Genomic DNA, 24,232 nt, shown 5'->3' with positions numbered 1-24,232 from the left:
TTGCAACGCGGGTACCCCAGAGATCTCATTGTAGACACCATTAATCAGGTGTCTCAATTGGATCGAAAATCATTGTTAAAGCCTGGTCTATCTGTCAAAAAAGATTCAAAGAGGATGATTTTTGTATCTGAATTTTCCAGACAAAGTGATCAGGTTTGGAAAATTATCAGGAAATATTGGGGTATCCTAAAAGATTGCAATTCGGAGGTTGTTGAATTTGACCAAATGCCTATGCCAGCATACAAGCGGAGTAAGAGCTTGAGGGACTCTCTAATCAAAGCTGACATTGGCCCTGGTAGAACATTGTTACAACGGTTCATCACCAAAAAGAATTTAGGCTGTTTCCCCTGTCTAGGGTGTAGCAATTGTAATTCAATAGTAAAAAGTCCCTATTTTTTACACCCACATAGTGGTTATAAATTTTATTATAGGGACTATTTTACTTGTAATAGCAATTATGTTATCTATATGATCAAATGCCCATGTGGGAAAGCCTACATTGGCGAGTCCTCTAGGAGGGTACGGTATCGAATTACTGAACACAAGAGCAACATCAGGTGTAAGGTACTCACTGCACCAGTGGCTTATCATTTTCTAGCCATGGGACACCATATTAGCCAACTTAGGTTCCAGGTAATCGAACAGATTAAGATCCCCCGTAGGGGTGGCAATAGGGATGTCCTTTTGAAACAACGTGAATCCTATTGGATTTTTAAGTTGGATACCTTGGAACCTAGGGGGCTTAATAGAGAGATATGAATGATAAAGAAAGAAGGCGCCACCATAGTGCACAATCAGATGTGTATAACACGCCAGTTAAAAAAGTAAGACCGTACTTACAAGCTGTAAGACACTTGAGGAAACGGTCAGGAGAGACCGAGAAACGTTGTGCTTATGTACCCCAAATAAAGTCTGTATGCTTTTACAAGACTTTTGCCACAAAGTATCTTTTATTTATTCATTCTATCTATCCATCTGATACATTGTATCTACACCAAGAGTGGATAGTATAAGTTTAAGCCGGCTCTGTGGTAATTGCCATTGCTGGATGCTGGTTTTTTGTCTGCCATCACGACCCTCACACTCCAGAGGACATCAGAGGACTTCTGAGATTTACCAGTGGGAGTTAGCTGGACGACTCTACTAATAGTCCAGAAGGCGTTTGTGACACTTCTCAAGTGTCTTACAGCTTGTAAGTACGGTCTTACTTTTTTAACTGGCGTGTTATACACATCTGATTGTGCACTATGGTGGCGCCTTCTTTCTTTATCATTCATTTCTGCAGAACATAACATCTTGGGACACCGACAAGAAATTCGAAGAAGCAGCTTGCCACCCGCTCCAGATTTCTGGATTTGGAATTGGACTAAATGAACTGTCCATTACAACGACCCCTTCACTTGCATCTATGGTTTGATTGAACTGGGTTTACAACCACATTGTTTTTTCATTTGTCACTTTTGTATTTACATGTATAGGCGTTTTTACTTTTGATGCACTATATGTTCATAGATTTCCTATATATAGGTATTTGGCGCACTGATTTTTTTCTATATAGGTATTTTAATAGAGAGATAGACTGGTCTGTGTTCTATTGAGCTGGTGTTGCTCTTGTGTTCATATATTCTGCAGTACTAATCTTAAATCATGTTGCTTAATGTTCTTAGAATAAATTCTAATGATTGAATTGCAGTGTTTCTGTATGTGTAGATGTGGTTCTGTTATAGGGGCTTCATAGCTGTTTTGTTTTTAATTTTTGTACATGGTCTACCTATTTTTCACCAGCAGATGGTGCTGTTGCATTTATAGAATGTAAATTACAAGATTGTAAGGGTTAAAATCCCAAGGTGAGCTATTTAAACAGGTATACCTGTACTATCACTTACCACATGATTAAGGGGCATGGTTCCCCGAAACGTCGTGGCTGTTTGACTCTGCACTCTCTCAAATAAAGTATTGAAACTTTGGCATGTTGGAGAGTTTCATTTTACATTATTCCACTATTGTTGGGGAGTTTTGTAGTGACTCCTTGAAGCTCTAACCTGTGAGTATCGCTGCTGGATGAATTGCACAATTTGAGCTAAAGTGAGGGTCAGTGAGATGGTCTGTGTGAGTTGAAGTGAAGGTTAGTGAGATGGTCTGTGTGAGCTGAAGTGAGGGTTAGTGAGATGGTCTGTGTGAGCTGAAGTGAGGCTTAGTGAGATGGTCTGTGTGAGCTGAAGTGAGGGTTAGTGAGATTTCTGGGTAAGCTGAAGTTAGGGTTAGAGAAATGATCTGGGTGAGCTGTAGCTAGGGTTAGTGAGATGGTCTGGGTGAGCTGAGGTTAGAGTTAAGGAGATGGTCTGGGTGAGCTGAATTTAGGGTTAGTGAGATGGGCCAGGGTAAGCTGAAGTTAGGGTTAGTGTGATGGCAAAGTGGCACAAGAAATAGGACCAGTTTCATCATGACATTTCCCAGCAGTTTTCACCTCTCCGGTCAGTAGGCAGATGATGCCCAGGGCCTGACTCAGGAACTGCTCTGCCATCTGCTTCCTGCATTTGTTCATCGTGTTTATCGTCAGTGACCAAGTCAGATGCTATAAATGTGACACCTGCAAGAAGAAAGGAAAACGGCAACATGGAAGATCGGAAATAATCAGAGCTCTTTCTGTCTAATACTACATGTGACCAGCTGCATGTAGAGCAAGTAATACATATAGTTACAAAATGTGACAATATTTATATAGCATGTTTGTCAAATGTTAGGGGATGATATATTTTTTAATTATATTTACTAGCATCAGAAGTCATTAGAAGCAAGAAAAGGGTGACTGTATATAAGAATATGCAGAATAAGCTGATAAGCAATATTTGAATTCAACTTAGTAATACCACCGCACGCAAATGTACGCTGGTATTACAAGTTAGGTGCAATGCAACACAACCTCACGTTAGCATTGAACAGAAGCATTGCACACTCTTCCATAGAACGAAACAGGCTGTCTAGGAGTGATTTCTGATTTGCCGCTATAGTCCTGTTAAAGGGATAGCTGTGTAAAAACTGTATTTTTGAAGCAAAAAAACTGAGAATTTGCATATCTAATTTGCATAGCTTACCCAGAATTCTCTTGTGCATTGGTAACATTGTATATGAGAAACCGTTGTAAATTGAAACCCAGTTTATAATGTAAGTCAATGGGAAGTTAGGTTCCAGGCCCCTCTCAAAATTGTCATAAGTAACACCTAATACATTATTTTTAAAGCTTTGAAATGAAGACTTTAAATGATAAACAGCATTATAAACCTAATAAAATAATCACACAACACAGAATATATAATTAAACTAAATTAAATGAACAAAAACATTTGCTAAACTGCATTATAAACCTAATAAAATAATCACACAACACAGACTTCACTTGCATTTTTCTGCAAACAGTTCTTTATATGCATTCCAGTCTGGACTGATTTATAGACAGGAAGATCTTGTCCCTTTGAAATCTGCTCAATAGCTCAGGTCTGCTTAAACTGATTAATTTCAGCTTGCTTGGCTTTGCTGCAACACAAGCGGACAGCTCCACCTACTGGCTATTTTAATAAATGCACTGCTTCTCAATGCTTTTTAATAGCAGTCACATGACTGGAAAAAAAAAGGGTTGTTATTCTGAAGCGGTGTAAATTGAACCATTGTAAAACGAGGGCCACCTGTATATATATATATATATATATATATATATATATATATATATATATATATATATATATATATATATATATATATATATATATATATACTGTACATATATATTTATATCTAACACAAAGTCCCCATAGACCGCAATGTAAAGGCACTTTTCAGTGACTTTATTTTCTCTAACACCCCACACACAATCCATTTAACCCCTAAAAACTACTTTTAAAAAAAAGCTAATATTTTTTTATTTATGAAAAAACACTACATATTTTTTGTGGGGCAAATGGGGCACATTTTAAAAATTAACCAGAGGTCTGACCTGTGGTTAGTTTTTTAAGTGCTAATTTCTACCACAAGCTTGCGGTAGCAATAACCAGTCACTTCTAATGGCTGGTTATTTAACATGAGAATTTGCCTGTTTACGGGCACGTGATAAATTAGCGCTCCACTTGTAATCTAGCCCAATGTGTAGTAGTTCCCTGGATCACAAAATTTGTTAATCCTGGCAGAGTTCCCAATTATCCTCTAATTTATAAGATTATCCCAAATTGGTAGCTCTGTTTTGGTATTTCTCAGTTCCTCATCTTAAAGGGACTGTAAATCTTAACCCTTCAATGACAATAATTATGTTAATCATTATATGTTATATATGAACTAATTTTGCAGAGTATAAGCGCTACGCAAGTGATTAATAATCATTTGAAAAATTACCTTTTTTTTTTAATTCACTATCAGCCCATGCAGCTGGAGATATTTTTTTCATTGACAGTGCTGCAGGCCGTTACGTCAATCATTACATTCTAAACGCCCATTTTCTGATCCGGAGCGTGCATTTACACTTCCTTTACGCATGAGCATTTCCACCACTCAGTCTCAGTCTCTCATCTATCTTAAACACGCATCTTATACACAGACATATAACACTATAGAGCGTTACCATCTATCTTACACACACATCTTATACACAGACATATAACACAATAGAGAGGTACCATCTATCTTACACACACATATTATACACAGACATATAAAACTATAGAGCGTTACCATCTATCTTACACACACATCTTATACACAGACATATAACACAATAGAGAGGTACCATCTATCTTACACACACATATTATACACAGACATATAACACTATAGAGCGTTACCATCTATCTTACACACACATCTTATACACAGACATATAACATTTTATGTACTTACCGCACAATAAAAACACTGAGCAACTAGGTAATAAGCTGAATCATTTTCTCCGCTCATTCCTCCCCTTGCCTGTACCATGTGACATATTTAGGTAATTTAGTGCTATGGGATCTAGCAGCTACCAGATAACTGTTCACAGTGAGAGAGTTAGTGGCTGTGTGACAGCTAACAGGAGCAGCTTATTGTCTGCGGGTGAGTATGGGGCTTTGTGTGAGGTAGAGGGTTGCTTAACGGGTGAGAAGGGGACTGTGTATGAGGTAGAGGGGGCTGGGGGACTGAGGATGATGCTGTGTATGAGGTGAGGGAGGTTAGAGGTTGAGGTGGGGACTGTGTGTGAGGGAGGGGGCTTACAAGGTGAGGAGGGGTCTGTGTGTTAGGGATAGGGGGCTTAGAGGGTGAGGAGGGGTTTGTGTGTAAGGGAGGGGGCTTAGAAGGTGATGAGGGGTCTGTGTGTGAGGAAAAGGGGGACTGAAGATGCAGCTGTGTGAGGGAGAGGATGTTTAGAGGGTGAGGAGGGGACTGTGTGTGTGAGGGAGGGGGGTTAATAGATGAGGAGGCAGCTGTGTGTGAGGGAGGGGGTTAATAGATAAGGAGACAGCTGTGTGTGAGGGAGAAGGGGTTAGGTGGTGAGGAGGGGCCTAAGTGAGAGGAGGATTAGAGGGTGAGGCTGTGTGTGAGGGAGAGAGGGGTAGGGTGAGGAGGGGGTTGTGTGTGAGGGAGAGGGGGGTTGGAGGGTGAAGAGGGGGCTTTGGGAGGGGGTTCTGGTGTAAGAGCATGAGGTACAGTCTGTGTGTTACAATTACTCATTTGAATGTGTGTTATTTTAGTGACAATATTGTGAAAGGTTTTAAAAACAAATATTGTGATGTTTATACTGTTAATAATAATAAAAAAATAAAAATATTAATGTATATGAAAGACATTGTGAGATTATTAAAGCAGAAAAAGGTGATATGAAACATTTTAACTAAATATTAAGAGTTACCCTCTTGTCACAGAGCAATACGTGACACAGTATAATGGTATGAAGTTGGAAAAAAGAAACACAATCAATGACAAATAAATACGTGTATAGGGGGTGCCCTTGATATATCTAATCTAGATAAATACTATAAAACTGTAGAGCAAAAGTTTCAGTGGGTGAGGAGTTGGTTTACTTTAACTAAAATCTATTAAAGAACTAGATAACATACCTCACAATCTATATCATACAGTTGTGATATCACTTTAAATACAAACCAACTGAGAAGTGGGCACAGGTGAGCTGAACAATTCAAACAATTGTAACTATGAAAATTAGATATTATAGTGGTATAGTAACATCTAAATAGACATAGCAATAGTAATAATGTCCCATATGTAATGTGATAAAATATCACCAAATTATAGTTATTTCAGGTCAAGGCAGCTGTCTGTATGAGGATCAATGCCAAGATCATTGATCTGCAGAAAACATAAAAGGACAGAAGCACCACATGGCCCAATATTGTTTGGTACACTAGCAAATGTTGTGTATAGTAGATACACTAACATTTGATGATGCACCCCTGTTGGTGCAGAAGGGGCAGGCTGGGATCTAATCAGTCACCCAGCAGACTGGCCTATGGTGAATATTCAATAATCTGTAAGTGATATAAGCAGAACAAGGGTGCCAATATGGCCTAGTATTGTTTGGACAAGAGAGGTGTAATGTGGATAAAGTTTACACTCATATTTGTTGCACCTCCCTTAGTGCAATAGAGGCAAACTGGGATCAGTCACCCAGTAGACAGATCCTAGGCCAACAGGAGTTCCCAGCAATCCAGTCAGGTAGTAGAGATTAGAAGAGGAGTATGGCAGCAAGTAGTAAGTGTATAAAAAAGCGTACTTTATTTAAAAGTTGTTAAAATGCTAGCAATGCATTTCTCAGCCAACCAGTGGCTGCTTCATCTGGCTTAATACAATGAGTGATGAATACTTGCTATATATACACACACACCATACACATTCAACTAAACAATACGAAACACCTGATGGGGGGTGTTACCTCATTAGACCAGTCATAATGATTGACATATCAAAGAACCAAGTGTAACATAGTCGCATCGTCATGGTTATACACAACAATCATATAGGATGGTTAAATTAATAGTGCATCATCAGGTGTATACTAAGATATTATAAACAACAAAGATATGTACCATAAAACCGTCATCATAGCTGTTAAAAACAATGATATAAGATATTCATATTAGATCATTGTGTATATACTATCATCATAGCTGTTAAAAACAATGATATAAGATTTTCATATTAGATCATTGTGTATATATATATATATATATATATATATATATATATATATATACCAATGTATTGTGACCAGATAAATGTTTGCATAGCTCTCACAGTGTGTGTAACTGACTGATAATTAGTATATCCTCATCTTATAATTCATTCTAAGACAAAAACGTTTATTTTTGGAGGAGAGTATATATAAATATATATAACATTAGTTTCTAAAATCTATAGAGAACTTTTAGAGTGATGTATGAATAAATGTTTTTCATTTTTGTGCAGGAGTTTGATATATCCGCTATTTATTTATTCTATTGTATATGTCAAAGGCGCCATGCGCCTATATAAAGTGTGAGTATTGTGTTTGATCTTTTTCTCTCTTACTACCATGGTCAGACCAATATGGGCGCAGGTGTCGAGCTGCCCATTAAGGTTGCACTGTGTGCACATTACGTTGATCTGTCCCTTTAAGGCTCTTTGCGCAGGTGTCGAGCTGCCCTTTAAGGTTGCGCTGCATGAACATTACTGCGATCTGTCCCTTTAAGACTGTGTGTGTGTGTGTGGTGCTAGTTGACCCTTTCAAGGCTGTGTGGTTTTTTGTCTGTCCCTTTAAGACTGTGTGACCAGGTGCTATCCTGCCCTTTAAGGCTGTGTGAACATTATTTCCTCAGCAGTTTGTACAGTTGTTACCGAGAGGGCTGCTTTAAAGGGACACTGAACCCAAATTTTTTCTTTCATGATTCAGATAGAGCATGCAAATTTAAGCAACTTTCTAATTTACTCCTATTATCAATTTTTCTTCGTTCTCTTGCTTTCTTTATTTGAAAAAGAAGGCATCTAAGCTATTTTTTTGGTTCAGGACCATGGAAAGCACTTGTTTATTGGTGGGTGAATTTATCCACCAATCAGCAAGAACAACACAGTGTGTTCACCAAAAATGGGCCGGCATCTAAACTTACATTCTTGCATTTCAAATAAAGATACCAAGAGAATGAAGGAAATTTGATAATAGGAGTAAATTAGAAAGTTGCTTAAAATTGCATGTTCTATCTGAATCACGAAAGAAAAAACTTGGGTTCAGTGTCCCTTTAAGTGTCTGTGTACAGTAAACAGTTACAAATGTATAAAAACATGTAGGCTGAGCGTTTGATACAATGTATCCATGTAGGTGAGCAGAGCTGGCTGGCTGTGGAAAGTCTATGGGGAAAACAGGGACTTTACACCCCAAAATATGGCTCCCTTTTTGTTCCTGGAGACAAAAAACATTGCAGCATCGTTGGTAGCCCTCATATGAACCCCCACGCCAATTTTAGTAGTAAAATAATGAGATATGGCTGAGAAAATAATTTAGAACGCTAAACTAAGATTTTACAGAGAGTTCTCTCTCTTCCTCACATACACATAGCCCCTTCCCCAGTACCTTATACAACAAAGACATATATTTTATAAATAGGTGCCCTCTGTCACTTGCACACACCAATATAAAAAATTCCCTCTGCTTCACATAAACATACCCCCCTCCCTGGTAACTTGTATACATATATATTATTATAAACAGGTGCCCTCTGTCTCTTGCACACACCAATTTAAAGTGTTCCCTCTGCCTCACATACACATAGCCCTATCCCCAGTACCTTATATACAGATATCTATATTACTAAATAGGTGCCATCTGCCTCTTGCACACACACCAATATAAAGAGTCCCCTCTAACTCACATACACATAGACCTACTCACCAGTAACTTATAGATATATAAAATATGCCCTCTGCCTCTTGGACACACGAATTTAAAGAGTTCCCTCTGGTCCCTCTCTGGACTGCCTCACACACACATAGCCCCCTCCCCAATACCTTATATACAGATATATATTATTATAAAAATGTGCCATCTGCCTCTTGCACAGATCAAAATAAAGAGTCCCCTGTTTCAAAGCACCTGAAGTTGCTTCACATATACATAGTCTCCTCACCAGTACTGTATACTTATATAATATTGAGGTTTCCTCTGCCTCGTTCACACACAGCCCCCTACTCAATAAATGATATGTACGTGTATACTATAGAGATGATACTCTTTACACACTGCATTACATTATATAGAAATATTTCGACTTTCCACACACACGTTTAAATACCTAAATAAAACCGCGACAGCTTGTTCCTAATAAGTTAAAGGACCAGTGATTGCAAGGTAGCCTTTCTAGTGTTGGTTGCAGTAGTCATGTGACTTATGACATCACGGGTTCTTTAACTGCATGGGAATTAGTTCCTACCGTCTGATCGCTAAATGATGAACAAGAACAATGCCCCATTTACATACTGGTAAATAACTGTATATATTGTACTAAAGAATTTCTGTGTGTTTATGAGGCTGCAGGAACTGGTGTGTGTGTCAGAGGAAAACTTTGGAGGATGCGGTGTGTGTATGTGTAATACAGAGGGAGCCTCTCTATGGTACTAAAGCCTATGTGAGACAGGGAACCTTTTTATAATATTATAAATGTATATAAGTAACTGGGGAGAGGGATCTCTGTGTGTGAGGCAGAGGGAACTCTTCTATAATCGTATGTAACCGTGTATAAAGATCTGGGAATTGGGCTGTGTGTGTGACGCAGGGGAACATATCTATAATATACCTGTATATAAGGAACTGGGAGAGGACTGTGTGCGAGATTTAGAGGAACCTCTCAATAATATTTATAGATCTGTATATACGAAACTGGGGATATGGCTGTGTGTGTGAGGAAGAGGAGTCGGACCCTCTTTATAATATTATATATCTGTATCTATAGGCTTACCATAATTTTTAGAGGTGAAACTGGGACCACCTGGTGCGGTGCCAGTGGGGGTGTGGTCAGGAGCGTGGTCAAGGGGGCGTGGCAATTACCGGTCCTTTTAAAGTAGTAGCTTTTATGTGTGTAATGTTTTGTGGATACTCTACCCTTCTTCAGTCAAACAAGTGAATCACACAGTTTAAATAGACCATAACACCACCCCCTAGTGAAAAATGCACCATTACTCTAAATTAACACATACATTAATCTAAATCTCAGATTCTAAATAATGCCAAACATCAAGCATAATTATCAATTTCACAATTTAATATCTGCAGTGTAATATGTGTTTTATGTGTCTAATTAAGGAACAGAGCCAAATACTGCTAAGGCATAAATACTACATTGAATGAAATAAGTAAAAAAGAAACACATACCTGCTAAAGCTGTTTAAGAGGCTACTCTATACCATAATGCAGGAAGATTATAGCCAAAATGCTATCCTGCATAAAGTAAAGCAAGATCCAGGCCAAAAAATCCTTCCTGACTGTACTTCCTAGTCATAACCATATGCTTCCCCTAAAGGTGTATTACCGGCAATGTCACCAGGGGTCGGGGGGTTAAATTCTTAGAAAAATAAACCAAGTAGTACTACAAAATTAAAAAAACCCTACGCTGCTCACTCAGTCTGTACTACTAAATGTAAACTTTGAAGGACACGAACGTTAAGCTAAGCAGGGCTATATGTAACAAAGTACCAGCATCCAACTATGCTGGAGAGTCACAGTCTAGTCATTTTGATTAATGTGTCCGGGTTTCAGGTGGTCTGAAACCTGGACACATGATTTGAAACCTGGAGGTGGCAACCCTACTGGGACAGAATGAACAACTGGGTGGGACACTGGGACAGCCCCTCCAAACCGGGACAATCCCAGTAAAAGTGGGACTTCTGGTAAGCCTATGTATCTATGGTACTAGGGAGGGGGTTGTGTGTATGGTGCAGACTGCAGAGGAATCCTCTCTAAAAAATGTATGTCTGTATATAAGGTACTGAGGAGGGGGCTATGTGTGCGGTGCAAGGGAACCTCTCTATAATATTATTATTTATTTATCTATATATACAGTACTGGACATGGTGCTGTGTGTAAGGCAGAGGGCACCTAAAGTAATGGGAAGAGTGCTGTGTGAGGCATAGGGAACTTCTGTAATATGTTATATCTCTACATAAGGAACTGGGTGTGTGTGAGGAAGAGGGAACTTGTGTTAAATGTTTACATATGAGTTCCTGGCAGGCGTTTAAGTAAAAAAAAACACCTCTATAGTACTGTTTATCTCTAAATGAGGTGCTATGGGAGGGGTAGTGTATTTGAGGCAGAGATCATTTCTATATAATATTATATATCTGTATATAAGGAACTGAGAGGGACTGTGTGAGGCAGAGGAACCTCTCTATAATATTAAATATCTATATAAAAGGAACTGGGGAAGGGTCTGTGTTTGAGGCAGAGTGAACCTCTGCATTGTGTTATAATCAGACATCCCATCCTGCAAAAACTCATTTCAGGGAGGTGGCTTCTCCCGGTACTGCGCCGCCACCCCCCCCTCCCAGTTATATATTGGACACCTTGAAACCCTAAATAAGATAGACTTTTCATTAAAATAGCTTCCCACTAAAGTCACATAAAAAGTAGCTTTATTGCACAACCACATACAACAAACCTATTTTCCAGTGATCGTACGCTTGTTGAGTGCTCAAATATTTTAGAATACGAAGTTTAATTACATGCAGTAAATAAGGTAGTATTTGTGTTTTATTTTATTAAAATCAGTGGGGGCTTTTTGGTTACTGATGCTTTGAGGGTTCTATAACGTCCCAGCAACTAAAGGCATTCCTTAAAGAAACACTTTTCCGGATTTGGGCCACGTTGGATCATAGTACTTGGAGTTTCAGGGAGATTGCACCCCATTTGCTGGCATCAGGGAGCCGCTATTACAATCAGGGAGACTCCCTGAACTTCAGGGAGACTTGGGATGTCTGTATAATGTTCCTGTGGTGTGTGTTACAGAATCATGTAGTCTTTCTTATTGTACTGTATATCTCTACATTAGGTGCTATAGGGGTGATATACAGTATGTGAGGCAGAATGAATCTTTATAATATTATATATCTGTATATAAGGAACTGGGGAGGGATTTGTGTGTGTGAGGCAGAGGGAACCTCTTTATAATATTGCATATCTGTATATAAGGAACTGGGGAGTTATGCTGTGTGTGTTATAGACACATGGAATATCTGCATGGTTTACTGTATATCTCTACATGAGGTGCTATAGGAGGGGGTGGTGCAAGTTGAGGCAGAGGGATCTCTCTTTATATAAGGTGTTGGGCATGAGGTGTGTGGGTGAGACAGATATAGAGGATGTAGAGGTGATAATGGTTAGTAAAAATACATTATTAATTAAATAAAGATTAAATAAAAATGTTTTACACTCACTGGCGCCAATGTCTGAGACACCCCCTGCAGTACATCAGTATTTAGTTCTGCAGTGTATTGTTTAATAATTATACCATGTACTGCACAACTAACCATAAAGCCTGATGTGCTGCAGAAGATGAAGGTATTGGTGGCAGTAGGCAAAATAAATAATAAAGATATTGCTTTCCCCACATACTGCTGCCCACTGCAGTGTATTATAAATTGGCATATGGACAGCAAGATAATTTTTTAGAGGATTGTCACCAATTTTGACACATGCTTTCAAAAAGGTTCACCCCCTGATATATAAACAAACCGCATCAATTTAAGGCTAGATTATGTAATGCTCGTGGGATACTCCTCTATAAGACCAAACTCAGCCAGTAGTCTTGTTATCCCGGCGTCGAGCTGGAATGATAGGGAATATCGCAGAGCAGAGAAACTCAATGAGATGAGGAAGATGGCACTAACCACAGGCAGGACAGTTCCCAGCGGCAACAGCAGAGCAGTCCAGGGATAAAGCACTAGAATGGTCAGGCAGGGATTGACAACAGTAAATAATCCAGCAGATTAAGGGCTAGATTTATCAAAGCCATTCTCCTTTAATTCCGTCCAAAATAGCTCATACAAACTGATCATCATATTCATCAAAGCACTCTGCGCCTATAATTGCGCAAATCTGAAAGAAACTTCTTCGCACTCTGCTTGCATTCGCCTAGGCGCACAGGCGCTCTCCAGAGTGCTACAATTTACATTAGTAATAGGCGTAATTTAACAGCCCGACCTACAAATTTGCCTAGTTTCTTATTTATCATTGCTTTGCGCCGATAGGGAACTGCAATTTCGGCTTCAATTGCGTGTTGTATATTTCGCCATGCAGACTGAGGCGAACACCATTATAATATATGCTTTTACATCTTGTGATGCAGGCTCAGCACCAAGAAGAGACTGTTATTGCCAGAAATTTGCGCTTCCACTGGCGCATATGGGTACCAACAGTGTATATATATATATATATATATATATATATATATATATATATATATATATATATATATATATATATATATATATATATATATATATATATATATATATATATATAGATAGATAGATATTTTAATATATTTATTTGTTGCAATCTTAAATTAACAACATATATAAAAAAACAGCACAGAAACATTATATAATATAAATATAAGCTAAATATTAACTTAAAAACACTTTTTTTAATAATCAAAACATGGAGGCGTAAATATTTATAGGGATGTACTGTGATAAATAGGGAGTAAATACCGTTTCCGACAGGCAAAATTTATCATTATTACGCCCCAGCTTGCCTGCACAAAGTTACCTCTATTTTTATGATAAATTCAGGCGCACATGTGCGCTTCTCCGGAGGCGAGCTGAGGCGCAGTTACAGGCGAAGCACATACAGAGTTCACCTACCCTTTTTATAAATCTAGCCCTAAGGGTTAAGACAGGTAGAGTAGTCAGCAGACAGGCAGGTTCAGCAACAGTGATCAGTCCAGCAGTTTAAGGGTTAAGGCAGGTAGAGTAGTCAGCAAACAGGCAGGTTCAGCAACAATGATCAGTCCAGCAGTTTATGGGTTAAGGCAGGTAGAGTAGTCAGTAAACAGGCAGGTTCAGCAACAATGGTATTTAGGTGCATAGAACGATCTGTCACACCCAGGAGCACACAGAGTAACACCTATACTTGGGCAGTGACAGATCGTTGGTGCAGGATTCACGCCAGTGACCTCCTACCGGCATCAGGAGCGTGCATCGATGACGTCAGCGCCACATGCATCCTGAGCCGACACTGCCCCTGGCAACGAGCAGGAAGGAGACGCTGCGCCCCTAGCAACGGCTAGAGCGACACAGCGTGACAGATTAGAAGTGGAGCTCTAAATTAGCACGGGCATGCAATAATTAACCAGCCATTACAAGTTAATTACTAGTTACGGGCTACAGTGAAAAACTCATTAGCTCAACTAAGACAGTAGTCAACAACATTCCTAGGGATTCCCTTTTGACCTATAAAAAAAAAAAACATACAGAAAAAGCAAAAAAAATAAAAAGGAGACAAAAGATGGTTTTATTATATTTAGTACCCCTTATAGTTTTGAATTTAAAAATGTTTGCAATATTATCAATGAGTGCCTTCCTATTTTGAGTATGGATCTGTCATGTTCTTTCTCAGGATATCTTGTGAGAGCCTCATTGTCTGGAACAGTTGCTTTAAAGGAAGATTAGTAGAAGCCATATAGATTGAAAATATATCAGATTTATTAAAATAACAAAATACTTTGATTAAGCAAATACTTGCAGGGTATATTTTGCAGGGTATATTTAAATGTGCTACTTGCAGGGTATATTTAAATGTACAAATACTTGCAGGGTATATTTAAATGTGCTACTCAGGTATGTTAAGTCCACATACGGCAGGAGTGGAAATAAACAAAGTAAGCAGAGATGCAGATTCAAAAAGGTAAAGTCTTTCTCCTGGTAAAAACTGAAATGCAGGATTTGCACAAGGCAGGGAACAAACTTGTAAACAGGTAGCAGGTTTAAAGGTAAAGTCTTTCTTCTGGTAATAGCTGAAGTGCAGGATTTGCACAAGGCAGGAAATAAACTTGTAAACAGGTAACAGGTTTAAAGGTAAAGTCTTTCTCCTGGTAATAGCTGAAGTGCAGGATTTGCACAAGGCAGGGAACAAACTTGTAAACAGGTTTAAAGGTAAAGTATTTGTCCTGGTAATACCTTGTAAACAGGTGCAAAGGTGAAGTCTTTCTCCAAATAAGTACAGAAGTACAGGAAACAGGTTCTGACTTGTGACAAAACAGATCCAATGTGAAGACAAAATTCAGTCTAAGAGCCACCCTAAAATAGGGAGGTTTTGCACAGGATTGGTTCTAAGTAATTCCAAAATTAAGAGCACCTATGTTTTGCACATGTATAATTATAAGTAAGACAAATAGTAATTTATCGGATCTTTTAAGTTCCATGCTATTGCTAGAACTGGCTGTGGCTCAACACGCAAGCAAACCAACTGGCAAGCACAGAGCCACAGGTTCAAATCCCCACACAGCCCTTCCTAGCAGAATGCCTCCCAGACCTGGAGGCTTGGTTCATGACAGATGCCCCTGGGGAGGCCCATCATATCAAGGATTGGTTCTCTTTTTGAGCCAACCTCTGAGTTGATTAATTTATTTATTTATAAAATATTTTACCAGGAAGGATATATTGAGATTTCTCTCGTTTTCAAGTATGTCCTGGGTCCACAAAACATTGCATTAATACAATAGGGTACAATAAAATTCAAAAACAATAATAATACACAATAGATGCAAAATTTTTACATAGAACAGGTAAGAAATAATAATCAACCATGACAGGTGCATTCTGTTTTGAGATATGTAGAGAGGGATCTCTTAAAGGATGTTAGGCTTGGGGAAGATTTGAAAGTGTGCGGGAGGTCATTCCATAACTGTGGCGCTCGGTAGGAAAAGGAGGATCGAGATGCTTTCTTTTTGTATTGAGGCAAGCTAAATAATGTGCTGGTACTGGATCGGAGGTTATAGGAGGTGGGAACAGCCGGGGAGAGCATTCTGCTCAGGTAGGGTGGGAGCTTTCCAGAAAGTCACTTAAACACAAGGCAGGAAAGATAGAGGGTGCGTCTGGATTCCAGCGTCAGCCAGTTTAGTTCTTTTAGCATGTCACAATGGTGGGTCTTATAGTTACATTGTAGCACAAAGCGGCAGAACGAGTTATACAATGTATTAAGTTTATTAAGGTGAGTTTGCGGTGCAGGTGCGTATACTACATCCCCATAATCCATGATAGGCATCAGCATTTGCTGTACAATCTTTTCCTTTACTGTAGGGCTGAGGCAAGATTTGTTTCTGTACAGGGCACCTAATTTTCTAATTTTGGATAAAGTTTAGATGTAAGTTTTTCTATGTGGAAGCCAAAAGATAGATTAGGGTCTAAGAACAAACCCAAGTATTTGAAAGAGTGGACTGCGGTTAGCGTGCAATTGGATTTTGTTTTGATGCATAGATGGGAATTTTGTAATTTGTGTAATTTAGGCCCAGTTCCAAAGATCATTGTGACAGTTTTGTCAGTGTTTAGGAAGAGTTTGTTTTTTGAGATCCACTTTTCTACCTCTGTGAACTGGTCTTGGAGCACTGCCTCAAGCTGCGGCAGATCAGATTTGTTTGCATAGATTACTGTGTCGTCTGCGTACATGTGTACAGTTGAGGATTTGCAGACATAAGGCAAATCATTTATAAATAATGTGAATAGTAGAGGGCCGAGAATGGAACCTTGGGGAACACCACACGTGACTGGGAGAGGGAGGGAGACACTGTTAGAAACAGAGACATATTGTGATCGATCCGATACATATGATCTAAACCAGGTTAACGGACGATCAGCAATACCAGAGTTTTTTTAGTTTGAGCAGTAGTATGTCGTGGTCCACTGTGTCAAAAGCCTTAGCAAAATCAAGGAGAATAGCTCCAGTTAGGTCTCTTTGTTCCATGCCAGTTTGGATGTCGTTGCAAACTTTTAGGAGGGCAGTTGTAGTGGAGTGATTTGGTCGAAAACCTGATTGATCAGGGGTCATATAGTTAGAAAGTTGGTAATACTCGCATAATTGCGTATGGACACATTTTTCTAAGATTTTTGAAAATACTGGGAGCAATGATATAGGGCGATAGTTAGAAACCAAGGTTAACTCCCCACTTTTATGAATAGGCACTACTCTTGCAGTTTTCCAGAGTTTAGGTATGTATCCAGACACCAAGGATTCGTTAATTAGGGTTGCGACAGGCTTAGCAATTGCCGGCGCACTGAGCTTCAACAGCATTGCTGGGATTTGATCAGGTCCAGACTGGTTTTTCATTGTTAGATTATTAAGGTGTTTCTTAACGACATTGATGGGTACAGGTCTAAAATTGAACATCTCTATATTGGGTCTTTGCTGTTTTAGTGGGGCCTGATCCACATTTGTAGCTTCAGGATGTGTGCCATTTATTAGTTTGTCAATTAGGGTGATGGAGCATCCAACAAAATAATTGTTAAAGGCATTTGCTACTTCTAAGGGGAGTTGCAGGTTTTGGTTATCCACATTGACAGTGGATGGTTGGGAGTGGATTGGTGGATTTTGTAAGTTATTTATGAGTTTCCAAAACTTTCTAGGGTTAGATATGTTATTGTTCAGATTTTCACAGAAATATTGTGCCTTAGCCAATTTTGTTTGTTTAGTGCATATATTTCGCCATTGTCTATATACACAGTGATCATTCATAGAGCCAGTATGCTTGAACTTTGACCACAATGAATCCCGAAATTGGTACATTTGAATGAGGTCAGCTGTGATCCAATTCAAGTGTGCTCCTTTTACTCTCACCTTACGCAGCGGGGCATGTAAATTCCAAACTTGTAGGAGTTCAGACTGAAATAATTCAATTGCAGAGTCTAGATCTGGGATTAGGTTTAATCTGTGCCAGGGGAGGTTCTTGATGTCATTTAGAAATGATTGAATATTAAATTTTTTGAAGGACCTGGCGATTTTAACCTTGGGAGAGGATTTAGTAGCCTTTATTTTGCGCACACAGTACACTAAGCAGTGGTCACTGAAATTGTTAGGGAGAACACCTGCCTCCTGGATTTGGTCGGGAGAAGTGGAGAGAATCCAGTCGAGCAGGGTATGATTATGGCTTTTGATGTTTATGCGAGCTGGGGAGGAGATTAATTGTGTTAGCTGCAAAGATTTAAACAGCGAGCAACAACTGTTGTTTTTTGGATTCAGCCAATCAATGTTAAAATCTCCAAAAACCAAAATTTCACTTTTTTGAGCTATGGATTCACTAAGGAGCTGTGCTATGTCTGAGATGGAATGCACAGGGGAGCTAGGTGGGCGGTAGATTCCTGCAACAATGATTGATTTACTGCAAGGGATCTCAATTTTGCCAGAAAGGAAATCAAAGGTGGCAGGAGAGCTAGATTTTTGTATGGGGTGAACTTTGTGGAATTGTCAACGTAAATTACAATGCCGCCTCCTCTCTTTGCTCTGTCATTTCTATGGCATGAATACCCATGAATTGCAATGGCAGAGTCAGGTATTTTTGCAGTTAGCCATGATTCAGAGATCACAATGATTTTTGGCTTGTATTGTAAACGCCAAGCTTGCAGTGCATCGATTTTTGGTAGTAAGCTGCGGATATTACAGTGCACAAAGGAGAGGCCTTTTTTAGTTGGAATTAATATGTTCTTACAACCTCTTGTGGGTGAACTTATAAGTTTTATATACAGGACTCTACCCAAGTTCTTAAAAGCATGCAGAATACATCATGGAAATCCACATACAGGTTTGTCACTGTGGATGTGGCATCCTTGTACACCTCCATCCCCCACCACAAGGGGTTACAGGCTATTTCTGAAATACTAGACAGATTGTCTGGCTATTCAGAGGATATCAAAAAAATTTTGATAGTTGCAATTTAATTTTTGCTGTCACATAATTATTTTTTGTTTGATGGGTCTTTGCCACCCCAGACATGTTCTTAGGGCTATCCCCAAGGTTCAGTTTATCTGTACTAAACGGATTTGCTCTGATGAGGTTCTTTATCAACAGCAATGCAATATACTAAAAGAGAGATTACTAGTTAGGGGCTACAGTGAAAAACTCCTTAGCTCAATTAAGACAGTAGGGATTCCCTTTTGACCGATAAAAAACGAAAGATACAGAAAAAGCAAAAAAATAAAAAGGAGACAAAAGATGGTTTTGATAAGATCATATTTTGTACCCCTTATAGTTTGGATTTTAAAAATGTTTGCAATATTATCAATGAGTGCCTTCCTATTTTGAGTATGGATCCTATTTTAGAACAGGTAACCCTTACAGGAATACAATGTGTGTCAAAAAAGGCTAAGACCATAGGAAACTATGTAGCTCCATCTTTTTTACCTGAAAGAAAAATGACAATGTGGCTAAAGAGAAGGTTAGGTTTCTTTAAATGTAGAGGGAGGAGGTGCAAAACTTGTGATTATGTTGTAGATGGTGATACTTTTATATCTATCACCACTAACAGAGCATATAATATCAACTATGGGTTGAATTGTAGGTCTACACATGTCATACCTTTTTAACCTGTAGGGGGTGCAAAATTCAATATACTGGAAAAACGAAAAGGGCCTTAAAAGAGAGAGCATTTGAACATATAAGAGATATTGAAGACCCAGATGTATTTACTTCAGTAGCATAACATTTTAAGTATGAGCATGGTGGGGATTCCTCACTTGCTTAATTTCAAGCAATTGGTCATGTAACTTTCTCTAAGAGAGGAGGAGACAGAGAATACATATTAAGTAGGAAAGAAGTTAAATGGATATTTTATCTAAACACCAGGTCACTGTTAGGGCTCAACATGGAGGCTGATGTTAATTTATTTATTATATATATATATATATATATATATATATATATATATATATATATATATATATATATATATATATATATATATATATATACATACATACATACATACATACATACATACATACATACATACATACATACATACATACATACAGCCCTCAGTTTACGCTGGGGCCGAAGGAATGGTTGTAAATCGAAACCGTTGTAAATTGAAACCCAGTTTATAATGTAAGTCAATGGGAAGTGAGGGAGATAGGTTCCAGGCCCCTCTCAAAATTGTCATAATAACACCTAATACATTATTTTTAAAGCTTTGAAAGTAAGACTTTAAATGCTAAACAGCATTATAAACCTAATAAAATAACCACCCAACATAGAATATATAATTAAACTAAGTTAAATGAACAAAAACATTTGCTAAACAGCATTATAAACCTAATAAAATAATCACACAACACAGACTTCACTTGCATTTTTCTTCAAACAGTTCTTTCAATGCATTCCAATCTGGACTGATTTATAGACAGGAAGATCTTGTTCCTTTGAAATCTGCTCGATAGCTCAGGTCTGGTTAAACTGATTAATTTCAGCTTGCTTGGCTTTGCTGCAACACTGGCAGCTCCACCTACTGGCTATTTTAATAAATGCACTGCTTCTCAATGCTTTTCAATAGCAGTCACATGGCTGGAAAAAAAGGTTGTTATTCTGAAACGGTGTAAATTGAACCGTTGTAAACCGAGGGCCACCTGTGTGTGTATATGTATATATGTGTGTGTATGTGTGTGTGTGTGTATATATATATATATATATATATATATATATATATATATATATATATATATATATATATATATATATATATATATATATATAAAATGTACAGTATATGTGTGTGTGTATAATATATTTTCCTTTTTTACTTGTATCAGAGTACCTAAATGGTTAACTTATCTATTTTTAAGAAAGTATATCAAAGTTTAGTATCTTATTTTCAGTATTTGTATATGTACTTACATAGAAGGTTGAATTTATACATTCATTAGCTTATTAGTATATATTGTATCTCTTTACTTTTACTGTCATGTTTTTCTAGATTGCACTCATGTAGTCTACTAAAGGGTTAATGTAGTCAAATGTGTTTTTGTAATTAATGATTACCTTTAAATAGACTACGGACAGGCCATTCACATGTAGCAGTGATCAAGTGCGGTAGCCCCGCATGAAACGAGTATGCTATTTGCTGTCCTTCTGATCATTCGTTGTTTTTTGTTTTTTTTTAATGATCAGTTTCCGTTTACATGTATATTTTGCTTTTAATGTGCACTTATTTTTTAATAAACTATTTTTTGTTTTTTGACGATTTCGCTATTGCAAGATTTTTCCTGCCCAGCGCAGCCGGATACTTTGTTACTTGATGTGTGACTGATTACTGTATCTGGTGTCTTAGGCAGAGACACTCCTTCTTTGGCTACTGGGATATTCTGGACGTAATAGGTAGGGGGCGGGACATTGTGCACACGCTGAAGACGCCATTCACCGAACACTGAGACTGGTAAGCACCACTGGGTGTATTTTGTTTATTTCTCGACCAACGCTCACTGCATCTTCCTCCTACTGCCCGCTACCGGCCGCCGCATGGTGTGCGTGATGACGTTACCTTCTTGCATGTCCCTCTTACTGTTAAAGCTCAACAGATGTTCAGTCATTGCGCAAGTGACTCACCACTACAATCTGAATACACACTACTAACCTTCAGCAGAACATAAGATAACAGATAAGATTTGAGGGGGAAAACTTACAACAAACAAATTCTACTGATAACATTTATATATACTATTCACCATCTAGGATATAGACCGTTCTTATATAAAAAAAAATGTTTTACTAGATTATCTGTTGCGCTGTGAATTTAGTTGTGCTATAGCCCTTTAATGCAATATCATTGTATTGAATGCCACTGAAACTGAAATGATCTGCTTCTTTATGTAAATACATTTAATATCATAATAAAAAAAACCTGTTATTCTTTCAGTGTTGTGAAACTTTGTTGTGGCGCACGAGTACTGCTGAATGCCAGACAAAATCAGTAACTCACAAAAACAAAATACTGGAATTATTGTCTAAAGGGACAGTCTAGTCAAAATAACACTTTCATGATACAGATAGGGCATGCAATTTTAAACAACTTTCCAATTCACTTTTATCGTCAATTGCTTTGTTCTCATAATGTTCTTTGTTAAAAACTAAACCTAGGTAGGTTTATATGCAAATTTCTAAGCCTTTGAAGACTGCCTCTTATCTCAAATCATTTGACAGTTTTTCACAGCTGGAGGGCATTAGTTCATGTTTGCCATATTGATAACATTGTGGTCACGCCTGTGGAGTTACTTATGAGAGGGCATTGATTGGCTAAAATGCAAGTCTGTCAAATGGACTGAGATAAGGGGGGCAGTCTGCAGAGGATTAGATACAAGGTAATCGCAGAGGTAAAAAGTATAGTAACCCTTTAGCGACCAGACCATTTTTCAATTTTCTTACTGTTAAGGACCAGGGCAATTTTTACATTTCTGCGGTGTTTGTGTTTAGCTGTAATTTTCCTCTTACTCATTTACTGCATCCACACATGTTATATATCGTTTTTCTCACCATTAAATGGACTTTCTAAATATACCATTATTTTTATCATATATTATAATAAAATATGATGAAAAAATGGAAAAAAACACACTTTTTCTAACTTTGCAAGTTATAAGGCAAAAAGTACAAGTAGCACTTTCCTATTTCCAAAATGCCAAAAATTTTCAAAATTAGCGACAGTTACATTGTAACACTGATATCTGTCAGGAATCCCTGAATAACCCTTCACATGTATGAATTTTTTTTTTTTTAGTAGACAACCCAAAGTATTGATCTAGGCCCATTTTGGTATATTTCATTCTACCATTTCAACGCTAAATGCGATCAAATAAAAAAAATCGTTAATTTTTTTTCACAAACGTTTTCACAAACTTGAGGTTTCTCATTGAAATTATTTACAAACAGCTTGTACAATTATGGCACAAATGGTCCAAGAATGGACCGCCCAGCCGCCTCCCTGCTACGACTCCACCCACCAAAGATCGGCACCATCGCTGCCCGATGCAGATAGGGCCACAGAGTGGCTCTCTTTGCATCAGAGCCTAAAAAAAGTGTATTGCAGGATGCCTCAATATTGAGGCATCACTGCAATACCCTGAAAGCGTCTGGAAGCGATCACGATTGCTTCCAGCGCTTGAAACCCCAAAAGACGTGCCAGGCACGTTCTTGGTCATTAACTGACACTTTTTGTAGGACGTGTCTGGCCCGTCCTTGGTCGTTAAAGGGACATGAAACCCAAATTTTCTAGGATTCAGAAAGAGCATGTGATTTTAAACAACTTTCCAATTTACTGCTATTATTTAATTTGCTTCCTTCTCTTGTTATCCTTTGCTGAAAGGTTTATCTAGGTAAGTTTAGGAGCAGCAAAGAACCTAGGTTCTAGCTGCTGATTGGTGGCTGCACATATAAACTGATTGTCATTGGCTCACCCATTTGTTCTGTTAGAAACCGGTAGTACATTGCTGCTCCTTCAACAAATGATACCAAGAGTACGAAGCAAACTTGATAATTGAAGTAAACTGGAAAGTTGTTTAAAATTGTATGTTCTACCTAAATCATGAGAGAGAATTTTAGGGTTTCATGTCCCTTTAATATAACAGTGTTGATTTTGCAAAACTGGGGAATGTGTAATAAAGGGATTATCTATCTTTTTAAACCATACAAAGTCTGGAGTAGACTGTCCCTTTAAATAGAAATATGGATAGGGAAAATTACAGAGACATACACATTGTCAGAGTTGGCCGCATGGTCACAAGGGCAGCCAGAACATTTCCACAAGACTTGGTTCTATTGGGTACTAAGGTCTGGAGGTTAACTAAGAGGGATGGTAAGGAGAAAATAATTTATCTGAATAAAGTGAAGAAACCTGTGTCTTGACTAAGTGATTTACCTGTACATGAGGGAGTAGAGGAGGCAATTGGTCATAGTCACCACGAGAAGTTTACTAGGTTTAATAGTATAATAATGGCACCTCCTGGTAGGAAGTGGGCGGGTTTGGGTGGGGGGGGCGGGGTAGTGAAGATAGTAAAGCTATAAGTACATGGGGGAGAGAGACTTACGTGGGTTGTTGGATTCATGAAGTCACAATGTTATGAGATCTGTGTAACCTGCAATCTGAATGAGTCTTACATTGTAACGACCTTTATAAAGAACCCTTATGTACAAAGGGGGTAAAGGGAAGATTATTGTATTGTTTTATTGCTGTTGTAACCAAATAAGCAAATAAAAAAT

At 38.2% G+C, this 24,232-nt stretch overlaps 1 protein-coding gene across 1 annotated transcript in view; it reads right to left on the bottom strand.

The window, feature by feature from the left end:
* LOC128657971 (oocyte zinc finger protein XlCOF8.4-like) overlaps positions 1–2,584 on the bottom strand; it is a 218,523-nt gene extending 215,939 nt beyond the window's left edge. The window contains exon 1 of the mRNA XM_053712411.1: positions 2,468–2,584. Within this exon, the coding sequence (XP_053568386.1) occupies positions 2,468–2,545 (78 nt within the window). The 5' untranslated portion in view covers positions 2,546–2,584. The remainder of the gene's footprint in view (positions 1–2,467) is intronic.
* Positions 2,585–24,232: the final 21,648 nt, after the last annotated feature.

Source organism: Bombina bombina, chromosome 4 (genome assembly GCF_027579735.1).
Source record: "Bombina bombina isolate aBomBom1 chromosome 4, aBomBom1.pri, whole genome shotgun sequence".
Lineage (NCBI taxonomy): Eukaryota > Metazoa > Chordata > Amphibia > Anura > Bombinatoridae > Bombina > Bombina bombina.
This window is presented reverse-complemented; position numbering and strand designations above follow the sequence as displayed.